General features: G+C 37.2%; 1 protein-coding gene across 1 annotated transcript; it reads left to right on the top strand.

The window, feature by feature from the left end:
* Positions 1–392: 392 nt before the first annotated feature.
* LOC120104358 (ABC transporter G family member 28-like) lies at positions 393–10,951 on the top strand. Its single transcript, XM_039115281.1, is given in 14 exon segments — positions 393–718; positions 816–892; positions 1,301–1,594; positions 1,861–1,924; positions 2,020–2,166; positions 2,325–2,359; positions 3,729–3,802; positions 5,111–5,994; positions 6,550–6,846; positions 7,573–8,055; positions 8,218–8,366; positions 10,623–10,756; positions 10,758–10,788; positions 10,791–10,951. Coding segments are annotated over 14 exon segments (3,051 nt in total). The 5' UTR covers positions 393–497.
* The last annotated feature ends 1,935 nt before the right edge of the window (positions 10,952–12,886 follow it).

The following is a 12,886-nucleotide window of genomic DNA, read 5'->3' as shown; positions in this document are numbered from 1 at the left end:
ATCCTATCGTAATCCTATTTGAGATCAAGTTGATCTCAAGTTGAAAATTTTTAGCTTAAGCTCAATCCATATCTATAAAATTTCAATCACCCATCTCATGGAAGGATGAATTTGCACCCTCAAGCTAGACTTAAGAGTCTAGAGCTGGTACGGAAGGGTAACCACGCGAGGCATGCGCGTAACCCACTCGACCGTTAGTTCCGCTGACTCCCCCGCGCCGTTTGAAAACTCCGAGACCAACGTCTCTCCGTTTTCTCCCTCAATATCTCCATCATCCCTTCCTCCCCCAACCTCGCCGCATCTGTCTCCTTTCCACTCCTTCTCCCTTTCTCCTTTCCCCTTCCCCGTCTCCTCTCCCCTCTCCACAACCCACACCACCACCACCTCCGAAGCTCCTCCTGGATCCCCACCTTCCTCACGCCCAGAAATTGCCCCATCCATTCTCCAATTCAACCCCTTGCGATGCAACCAGTGCCCCCCCATTGAAAAGAACTGAGATGCTGACCGCAAGGTCCGGCCAGGGACCGAGATGGACCTCCTGCGCCACTCTCGCCATCCTCGCGACGGTCCTTCTTGGTGGCCCGCACCTCGGGCAATGCCAGGACAGCGACAACGACAGCCCATTCTTGCAGGGTGCATTCTCCAGCTACTTCTTGAACTTCACCAAAGTTTTTGCAAGCGACATCAGCCAGAACCTAGGATACTGCATCAAGGACTCGTATGTCTGTCAGAATCTCTTGATCTGTTGAATGCATAGAATGTTTCTTGATCCAAAATGGTGTTTTTGATCATGAGTTCTTGTTACTCTGTTTCAGTGATAAGGATTGGAACGAGGCGTTCAATTTCTCCAAGGATATGAGTTTTGTGAATAATTGCCTCAGGGAAAGAAATGGTACGAGCTACCGCTCCTTCTCTTTCATGCTTTTTGCTCTTTCCTACATGGTGATTGGATATGATATTATGCTTATGGAAGGGGGAAGAAGAAGAAATGTTCATCGATGAAATGTTCATCGATTACTAACGGATGGATCCCTTGTAAAATGGTGGAAAGGTTTATATTTAAGGACTTCAACATTATAAATATTTGAAAATAAAGGATCATAAGGGTGTAGACAAACAAATGACCAATGTGCTACTTTCTTCACATACGTTCCAGCTTGATCCTGTACTTCAGCATATTTTTCTGCAATGTATTTGCTTAAATACTTGTGTCTAATAAAATAGGAGAACATGTACCCTGGCTTACAAAATCACCTCCGTGCCTAGCATTCTTATTTTGGACTCAAACTGGAAATGACAGATCTTTCGAGGCGCATATGTACAGCTGCAGATATTAAGTTCTACTTCAGCAGTTTATATGGTGGCAATGATGAGAACAGGGAGCAGAGCAACACAAAAAAGAATTACTTAAAACCCAACAAGAACTGCAACTTGACAACATGGTTGAGTGGATGTGAGCCAGGATGGGCATGCAGTGTTAGCAAGGATGTGAAAGTTAATATGAGAGATACCAAGGTCATGCATCTTAGAAATCTCGACTGCCGTCCATGCTGCGCAGGCTTCTTCTGTCCTCGTGGTCTCACTTGCATGATACGTAAGCATCTAATTCCTTTGTTTCTCTCTTCGAGTGAGGTGTGTCTTCGGGACGAACCAAAACCCAAATCAGATGAATGTTGTTCTGCTAATGATATATGTGAATGAGGATCTACTTTGTTTGGGGCAACAACATTGCATACTGATGAAGTTTTGCTTGTACCAAATGGCTTATTTGACCTGGCAAGACCTTTTCCACTTATGTTTTAATTTTATGAGAAGAACTTCTGACCTCCTTCTGTAATTGCTGTTTTTCATGATATGAAGCTTGTCCCTTAGGTGCATACTGCCCGGTTGCAAAACTAAATACAACTACGGGCGTCTGCGAGCCGTAAGTTGACATATTCTTATTTGAGTTCCTTCTGTTTTCAAAAGCATGGCGTGTCTGATTATTTAAGTTCAAAAAAAAATTATAAAAATACGCAGATACACTTACCAAATACCTCCAGGACAGCCAAACCATACCTGCGGTGCCGCAGATACATGGACCGATGTTTTAAGCAATGATGAAATCTTCTGCCCAGCAGGATATTATTGTCCAAGCACTACAAAGAAAATTTCTTGCAGTAGTGGGTATTGTTTCTTTATCCTACCTATCCAGTGGTTTTTAAACTATTTCAAGAGCATCATGTATGATATTGTTGTATTTTCAAGTCAAATCTTGATGATAACCAGCACTTTTGGGGTTTGAAATGGGTATTTACTAATTCACATTATATTCCAATTTGCAGACATTACTGCAGGAAGGGTTCTACCCAAGAATCAAGTAAGTTCCTATCTATTCACCTAGTTGTATGGCCATTTCCTTCTTCTTTTTTCCCCGGTAATATGATGGAGCCATTTCTCAGTTATTGAAGAACATTTTGTTTTGTGTAACCTTCCTAAATCGTTATGATCAGATAAAGAAACCAATCAAAGGTAGAATTTTCTATCACATCTAGGAGTTCTTTGTAAGCATCTGTCCTTTCTGCTTCCTCACTGGTGTCACCTGTCCATTGTGGCATGGCAGTCTGTTCCTATAATTTTTTTTTTTCTTGCTGGCAAGGTTGTGTTTTTCTGAGGTTCCAGCCTTCAAACTGTTCATAGATTAGGCATTTGATGTGTTATCTCATGCTCATATACTAAATGGATGTACTAATCCATAGGTAACCCTTCTAAGGTCATTTCAATTCTGAAGCCCTCTTACCGATATTGTTGCCACAAACATGCACACCCCTTAGTTTATTTCAATAGCTGAAGTGCTAACTAATAGTTATTCTTCCAAGTTGGTTCTCAATGAGCATACAATCATATTACTATATTCATTTTGTTCACCACAATTCCCATATGAAGATTTTTTCCACAATTTCACATCTCTTCCACCTTTGAAGTCACAAATCACTCGGCATATCTTCATGCTCATTAGCAAAAATGGTCTGGTTCACTGCATATCTGACTCCCATATGCAATGTATATTGTTTCATAATTAAATTGCAGTTCATAGTTCTATGTGTGAAAACCCTAGATGTCTTTCATATCTAACAGCGCATTGAAAGAAACTAAAAAACCTTGCTGTGATTTTTTTCTTCTTCATTTTTTGACAACCTTGCGTTCACCTCAATGTCATCAAGGCCTGCAAAAGGAAGTGGAGTGCCATTGAGCTAGATGCTCACAGCTTTGATTTCCATAAGTGAAAAATGAAGAAACCACTGAAGGTTTACACCCTCTGAGTGAATAGAGGATGTGCTCGCCTTTGTGCGACATCAAAAAAGAAGTTGATGGTTAAAAGATAATAAGTATACAAAATCAGAAAAAAAAATGACGCAATTGATGCGATTACTTTGATATTGGTCCTATAAAATCAGCCCTTTTCCTTGCTACAAATATGGATTCATTGCTACAAATATGTATTATTGAAAAAATAGGACATGTTATTTGGATACTTCTCTTCAACTCCAAAGAGCTAAAGCAGTAAATCTAGTCGACGGTATATTTTTGTGTTTCGTGGGTGAATTTCGTTCAATTGGCAAATTCTCAATTTTCATTTTTTTTTGAAGAAAAAATAATTTGATTGCCTCTGTCTTCTGAGGAGTTGTTTCTATATATGTTTTGTGGTTTTAATTGTAGCTTGATCGAAGTCTATAATGAACTTGCAGGGTGCTTTAAGAAGAGTTCTTGCAAGCCAAATTCTGTAAATCAAGATATTACTATTTTTGGTGCCTTACTAGTGGTAAGCATTCTTTTAGATACCTTCTTTTTCATTTTTAATAAAAAATCAAATCACTATCATGATCAGGTTAAAAAGTGCAATTAATTTATGAGAATTAGTGCACAATTGTGATTATTCAGGATTTTTTGCCCATTGATATTAGTTTACAATAAGAATGGCATTTGCTTATTTTGGTCCAACACTCGCTCCTTAAGTTTATAATTATGTAAAATTCGACCCCAGACTATCTTAAGTTCTTGTGATGAAAGTACTGGCAACCTTGTTAATAATATGACTCGAACAGAATGATTCTTCACCTATTCATGAATTCTTCAACTTTTTGAGTGTAGATGGATAGCATTTCCTCAGTTTTTTACCCCAATTTTTGTTGATCTAAAAAAGGCTAAAAGGGTGATGGCGGTATAAATTATCTTAACCACACTACAACAACTCTGTTTTCATTGCTATGAAACACAGAGGTGCAAAACAAAGGGATATCATCAGACAAGTCCCCTGCACCGAACCTCAGGGAAGGAATGACAAGAAATCTGCAAGATATCCAAAATATATTAAAAAAACAAAAGTGAAAAGTGAAAACATCCAAACTCGAAAGAAAGTGCGATGATAGCATATTCTTTCTGCCTTAGTTAACAAGCATGCCCTCTGATGCTTGCTTGCTCGATAGCTCATATTTTACGAAGTACTTCTATTGTGCTGGAATGGAATCAGAGACCATTAACATATATATGTGCATACTAAGCACAGCATTAATCTTATATGATCTTAAGATCAGCTTTAGTTACCAATCAACTTTACAGCTTGCAAATTCAAAAACTTAAATTACAGTATGACTTAATACATGTTTTTGCCTAAACATAGCATCTTTTTAGGAAACTATGTATCTTGACGACATGGAGGTTTTCTGTTGCTATATTTTTGCCCTTAAGTCTGTAGCCTTCTCATATACCTTAGGAACTTCTGAGAATCCAACATTGTTGTCCAACTATTCCTTCTGCCACTGCTTTAAAATTTTCTTGCATCACCCTTTTCTAAAATAAAATTTACATTCGCTAAGAAAGCAAAGTACCTTGATATCATTACAATCATATACCTACCAGCACATAACTATGCAACTGATAAGATGGCGTACATATTGTCTGCAGGCATCAAGAATAATCTCCTTTGCAATATATTGCTCGATGCAATAGCACATAATTATTGCGCCATTCTTGTTTGTAGTGCAATATATTTTGGAAATAAGCTCCAATGGATATGCACAGTTTGAATCTAAGCCAAGCAATAACTAACTTGTTCTTTTTATTCCTGTAGGTGGCATTGAGTTTAGTTCTATTGATCATATACAATTTCTCTGGTCAAATTCTCACTAATCGTGAAAGAAGACAAGCCAAATCCAGGGAAGCAGCTGCAAGACATGTAAGAGAAACTGCACAAGCTCGTGAGAGGTGGAAAACAGCTAAAGATGTTGCAAAGAAACATGCAATCGGACTGCAGACACAGTTATCTCGTACATTCTCGCGCAAAAAAACTGCAGCACAATCAGGGCCATTAAGGGGTCTTGGTCATGGATCTGATGAGAATACATCAAAATTACCAACAGCATTGCCACCAAAGAACAAGGAACCAAGTAAACTTTCTAAAATGATGCAATCGATTGAAGACAATCCCGAAAGTGATGAAGGCTTCAATCTGGAGATCGGAGATAAAAACTTGAAAAGGAATATGCCTAAAGGAAAACAGATGCATACTCGTAGTCAAATATTCAAGTATGCATATGGGCAAATTGAGAAGGAAAAGGCCATGCAGCAACAAAATAAGAACTTGACCTTCTCAGGAGTGATTTCTATGGCCACTGACACTGAGGTTAGAACAAGGCCTGTAATTGAGGTTGCCTTCAAGGACCTAACTTTAACTCTCAAAGGGAGTAAGAAAAAATTACTGAGGTGTGTGACAGGAAAACTTATGCCTGGCCGTGTAACTGCAGTCATGGGTCCATCTGGGGCTGGGAAGACCACATTTCTAAGTGCTCTAGCTGGAAAGGCAACTGGATGTTCTGTGACAGGTTTAGTGCTCATAAATGGAAAGGTAGAACCTATTCGTTCATATAAGAGGATCATAGGATTTGTACCACAAGATGACATTGTTCATGGAAACTTGACAGTAGAGGAGAATCTTTGGTTCAGTGCAAGGTGCAGGTACGAAAATGAGTCCTATCTTTCTTCATGCACTTTTCGTTTCCAGTTTTCCTTGTAAGTAAGCTGCTTGCTCTTTGCTCATGCGAGGAAAATACCTTTACAACAGATTCACCCTAGTCTAGGTCCGATTCAAGTAGCCAGAAGCAAAAATTTGTTTCACAAGTTCACCCTCTAAATGAAATCAACTACAATTCTAGTTTGTCTTGAAATCATGGATTAGCAGTGCACAAGAAAAAGGGTGAAAATTTGTATGCTTTCCTTGGTTGACTACTCCACGTACATGAATCTATATTGTATCATATCACGTAATTGCATAATATTTATACTACGCATATAGTATTTTTTTCCGAACTTTCCCATTGCATTCATTCTATTTTTTTTTTTGATGTCTGTTGGAAGGACACAGTCTATTTTTTGTGCTGCGAATTGACTGTCTACCGTTTAAGATATCACATTCTCTTCGTATTCTCTGGATCTCCTTTATTTGTTGGAGCTTTTATATATCCCTACCTTCACCATTATGTTACCTCTATCTATCCCTTGTTTGTCTTGCAGGCTTTCAGCAGACATGTCCAAAGCCGACAAAGTTCTAGTTGTAGAAAGAGTTATCGAGTCTTTAGGGTTACAAGCAGTACGGGATTCATTAGTTGGCACCGTAGAGAAACGTGGAATCTCTGGAGGACAGAGGAAACGAGTAAATGTTGGTCTAGAAATGGTTATGGAACCCTCTTTGTTGATCTTGGATGAACCTACATCTGGTTTGGACAGTTCTTCATCTCATCTGCTACTTCGAGCTCTTCGTCGTGAGGCTCTTGAAGGGGTAAACATCTGCATGGTGGTTCACCAACCCAGGTTGTTTCAATATTCATGAGATTCTGGATCTCTCTCTCTCTCTCTCTCTCTGTGTGTGTGTTTTGAAATATGGTCTTTTTCTGATTCCATTTATCTTCAAATATGATGACATCCTCATACATATTTCCAATAGTTGTAACATGAAGTCATCTAGGGTAGATAGCATATAAGAAAATACTAGTCTATATGACTAGGAAGTGGACTTCCTTCCTGCAAAGACGTAGCCAATATGTAAGTTGTATGAATGATGTGGCAGTATAAATTTTAGATTAATGCGATAGCATTTTCTAGACATGCACATAAGTTGCTTACTTATTAGATGTTGAGATCACTTTGTAGTGGCAATTTTCTTCGGCATCAACATGCATAAATTACTAAATATTAGCATTACTCTTATAATTTCTGACAGGCCTCCATCTGCCAGTTGAACTGACGATCTCCCCCTTGTTGACCCAGTCTGCTGTTAACTGCAGCAGCTGAATTTTGCAAGTTTAACCTGCGAAAAGAAAGAACTTTAGAATCTCTATTGTCTTGCAGGATAACTCTCATGCAACTAAAATGGTTCTTGACAGATTATAATGCTAAACCATAAATGCATGATTTTTCTTTTCTTGCTTTTCTGAAAAAACATCTAAAGAAGTATTGAGATCTTATTGCTCCTAGTGATATACACTGAATGTATGTCATCATTCTCGGTCACTAATGGTGAATATTTTTCTGCTTCAGTTATACCTTGTACAAGATGTTCGACGATTTGATACTTCTAGCAAAGGGAGGTCTTACTGTGTATCATGGGTCAGTGAAGAAAGTTGAGGAGTACTTTTCGAGCCTTGGGATCAATGTCCCTGAGCGTATGAATCCTCCGGATTACTACATCGACATCTTAGAGGGTATAGTGAAGCCAAACACGAGTACAGCAATAAACTATAAAGAGCTGCCCCTCCGATGGATGCTTCACAATGGTTATGATGTACCACGAGATATGCTACAGAATGCTTCTGACCTTGACTCATCAGTAAGGGGAGGTGAAACAAATGCTGCTGGGGCTGGATCTGATGGACAGTCTATTGCTGGAGAAGTATGGGATAATGTAAAGGATATTGTAGGGCAGAAGCGAGATGAATATGAGTACAATTTCTCGAAATCCAAAGACTTATCTAATCGCAGAACTCCTGGTGTGCTCCAGCAGTATAAGTATTTTTTGGGAAGGTAAGTTTTGCAGCTCAGCTTTCTCAACCTGTTGATTTCACTTCTATAGTCTCTGTGAAAGCAACTTGCACATTCAGAATGTTAGAGAGCTTGGGTCTCATGTTTTGCTGAATCATCCTTTTAATGTTTGGAGCTCTTTTTTTTCTTTTTTTTCATGTTCAGGGTTGGTAAGCAACGCCTTCGAGAAGCTAGAATACAGGGAGTTGATTTTCTTATTCTGTGTCTTGCTGGAGTTTGCTTAGGAACACTTGCTAAATTGAGCGACGAGACATTTGGGTCACTTGGTTACACCTACACAGTAATTGCCGTCTGTAAGTTGGAGATCTTACCATACTAACTTATCCTTCCACAGTTAATCCTTTACTAGAAACCATTATGATTGCTCTGTAACACTCATAATATTAGTTAAAACTCCTAACCAGTGGCAGTAATTTACATGCCACATGACAGAGATGGGCCAAAATCATTATATGCACTATTGTAACTGTTGTAAGGATGAAATATAAAACCAAGTAAGTGACAAGAATGTCATGCAATTATAGCTCAAGTGCTTATTTGCAAGCTTTATTCTAAATTAAATGGCAACTAGTTGAAAGTTTCAAAAATTCATGACGTCCCAAGGTAATCAAAGATTTCAGCAAGCTTAATAGACTCCTGTAATGCTGATTTCCTTATGCAAGGCAGGGTTCTGTTTTTGTATCAATATGAAAACTTCAAATTGATGATGGAAGGAGTTATTTATTTTGAAGTGCGTTCATGCATATATGCATGTATTTTTGAGTGTATACCTAGGAGTTGACATGCATGCAAGTCGTAGATTTTTAGCAACATGAATAATCATTTTTTTTTTCATTTATACAACCTGTACGTAGTCTGCATAATGTTAATGTCTGCATTTGCACAAATATGCACTAAAACGAACATTATTCATGCTACTAACAGTGTTGATGCTTGGAGGTATGCACTTGCTAAAACAAATAGTTGGAAAAGGGCATGATGATTATGTAGGGCTGAAAACGGATCAGATATGGATCGAATATTGATATATCCATATTTGTATCCATATTTTTGAACAAATACGGATGCGGATACGAATATTAAATGGGTATTCAAATTAATATCCATATTTGTTCTAAATAGATACGGATACGAATCGGATATTAAATATATCCATATTTGTTATAAATGGACATAGATATGAATCAGATATTAAATATATGTATATTTTCCATCCGAATACGGATATAAATCGGATACTTTCTAGATATTAATCAAATTTAGGCAAAATTCAATAATAAAAACTAGCAACAAAGACATGATCATAAAGAAAAAATTCAATTAAAAAATATAATTTTAACAAATATTTGTCAATAATAAAAACTAATAATTTCATAAAGAATATACCGCTTAAGGTTGCTCGTCCCGAAGTAGATAGGATATATGGTGCCTCCATGGCATCTCACGGTTGTCATCGGTTATAATCGCCAGGTGGAAACTAGAAAATGGACGGAACCTTCAAAACCCTAGTTGCTTGAAGACAACGAAGAGGAAAGAGAGACAAAACGGATGAATGAGCTAGAGGTTTGAGCCTTACAGGGGTGTGGGGTGATTTAAAGAATTTTATTCAAATCCGGTATTTGTTTTCGGGTTACTGTCTTTAAGTAACCGTCATCCGATATCTAGGTTTTTTTTAGTTTAAAATTGGTTAATCACTTAATTGATTCCCTGATTTAACTCAACTTAAACTTCTTTTTTTCACTTACTCTTGTCATTCGGATATCCGAATCCAAATCCAAATCTGAAAAAAAATCAGGTGTATCCACATTCGCATCCGTATCCTGGAGAGTTTTGAACTGACTATCTGAATCCGTATCCGAATCCGATCGGACCAAAAAAATAGTATCTAAATCCGATTTGAATCAAATATGAAAACAGATACGATTGAATATAATTTGACCCGTTTTCAGTCCTATTGTTATAGTGTGTAGCAATGCATATAACCAAACCAAAGACGGCATGGGGAGAAGATAGTCCATTGAAATTACAATATGATTTCGACATTTGAAATGTGAGAATTAATTATATTCACATCTAGACAAGGCACAAAATAATATATGTGCTTGCTAAACTTATTCCAATAAATTTCACAGCAAGAGGAATATGTAAGTTGCAGTTTTCTTCATTAAGAACTAGTTTTTATTGTATCCAGCACAGTACTCAGACTCTACTATATACTGCATCTCAGAAGACCTTGTGTTTGCCTTCCTTGCTAGCCAATTCTGGATTTCAAATCTAACAGGATTCAGGCTCTCAATAAACTCTTGGTTACCTTAAATGTTTTTCTAGTGTCGTCTAATATCAAACTGATAATTTGATCTGTTTTTCTTCTCAATCTCTTCTTGCTTTTGATATACGTGGAAGACACAACAAGCACACGTCTATTTCTTTTCTTTTTTGACATAAGGGAGGCATTGCCGCCCATTTTATTATAAAACTACATAACAATTACATTTATAGATCACAGTCTATATTTGTTTCCTTAGTTGAAACTATTTGTTGAATTGCAGCTCTCTTGTGTAAGATCGGAGCTTTGAGATCGTTTTCACTTGAAAAGTTGCAGTATTGGAGGGAGAGAGCATCTGGCATGAGCTCACTGGCTTATTTTCTAGCAAGAGATACCATTGACCATTTTAATACAATAAATCAAGCCAATAGTTTATCTTTCTATGTTCTATTCTTTAACAATCCCAGGTCATCAATTCTGGACAACTACGTCATCTTGGTCGCACTTGTTTACTGTGTGACTGGTATCGGTTATACTTTTGCTATCTTCTTCCAACCAGGGACTGCCCAACTGGTGTGTATAGTTTCAGAGATCATTGCCTTCTTTTCTTAATTTATCATTACACAACAGACCTTATACCATCAAAATGGAGTTGGCCATATTTATCTTTCTTTTGCTAATTTTAAAGCTATTATTTTCCATTCAGTGGTCTGCATTGCTTCCCGTTGTTTTTAACTCTCATAGCAACTCAGGAGAAAGTTTCAAAAGTCATATCTAACTTATGCTACACAAAGTGGGCACTTGAAGCATTCGTGATTGCAAATGCTGAAAGGTGTGGTTCACTAGCCATCTCCTCTTCTAAGTTACCATGCACTCAAATTTACTGGAATTCAGAGTCTTGAAACAATGCTTAATTTAGTATTGTTTTCATATATACCTACGAGGACTCAATTTGCACCATAAAAATTCTTAGCAGCAGCAATTGGAAAAAAAAAAAAGAAGAAGAAGAAGAAGAAAAGGACGACAACCAACAAGAAGAAGAATACCTGTCAAGAGTTCCTTGTAACACGGCACAAAGGATCAATACATCTATCATTAAACATATTTTTATTGCAGATATCTAAATGCATTCACTCTTGAGTACTTTCATAACTCTCTTATTGATCTATCAGTAAATCTTGCTAGCATTAGCATAGGTTTGACCTTGTGATCATGCTCAAGCATCAAATCATAGGCTATGAGGTAAAGGAGTCTTTTCCTTCTTCAGCTTAAAAGTAATGAATTTTCAGGAGCAAGCCAGCAAGGGCATTTGAACTGTAGGATGCCCTGTACATGCACATGGACGTTGATTAGCATTTACTAATGCAGACCTACTCATATTTTCTTTCCTTTAATTAAATATTGTGCAAAAATGTCATCTTGCTTTGTGCTAAGCAATTATGTATGCTTGATATTTGCTCTTGCATTCATTCTGCAGGTATTCTGGAGTCTGGCTAATTACTCGGTGCGGTTCAGTTGTGCAATATGGATATGACATTGGTGACTGGAATCTTTGTTTATTTGTTCTCGTTGTTAATGGTATAGTTTTCCGCTGCATTGCCTTCTTTTGTCTGATGACCTTCCAAAAGAATTGAGGCTCAGAAAATTTACATTTTCTCTCATTGTACCTGTGTACAAAAGCTAAAATCAAGTTTTGATATGCTTTTACTGTAATAGGGAATGTAAAAAGAACAGCAGTTATTAATTAGATTAAATCTTACAAGCACCAATATCAGGATGTGTTTTAATGTGAGGGAATTTTGTGGGTTATCGGAGCTTTCTCAAGAATCAACATTTACCTGTGTTGTAGCAAATGATGCTAATTTGAATTTCACAGGACATTTGGTCATAGAAGAGATGGAAATTATTTCATTCCCTTCTCGTTGAATAAGATCGATACTTTTTGCTTTTTATTTAAATTACTGTAGTATTACGTAGGAGAACCACCATGGTTCAAAAGAACTTAAAGGAACAAAGGTTCATCTTTTGGTTACATTAGACCTACAATGCCGAGCATGATATGCCAGTCAAACAGTTGGACTACTCATTTTGTATGTGCATGTTAACATCAGCAGAAGCATATTTCAAATTGGGACTGGTTCTTTAAAGTCTGCTTTTTGACGAGTTTCCTCGCAGAAAGTCGAGTCCAAAAATCAAAAGTCTCTTCAAATAATTATCCTCCATCCAAATTATCTTGGTGGTTATCTTTTTTGATTCATCATCACCATGTTTTAAAGACCTCATTTTAAACTATCTAAAACCATTATTTGCTCCTTATCTTCTGTTGGTGTCCCTCTCTGTATAATATACTTGGATATCTATCCCCTTTAGTTTTACAATGCAATGAAAACATCATCATCTATAGTGTATATATCTTATGTTTCTGCACCTACCCCACCATCTAGAAGTATAATTTTATACGGAATGTTCTGATTTTTATTTGGCTCAACTGTAATTAGAAGAATATGGGATAACACTTTGAAAGGTCCATCTCTACTTCAACCACTC

This window comes from Phoenix dactylifera, chromosome 17, assembly GCF_009389715.1.
Source record: "Phoenix dactylifera cultivar Barhee BC4 chromosome 17, palm_55x_up_171113_PBpolish2nd_filt_p, whole genome shotgun sequence".
NCBI classification, from domain to species: Eukaryota; Viridiplantae; Streptophyta; class Magnoliopsida; order Arecales; family Arecaceae; genus Phoenix; species Phoenix dactylifera.
This window is presented reverse-complemented; position numbering and strand designations above follow the sequence as displayed.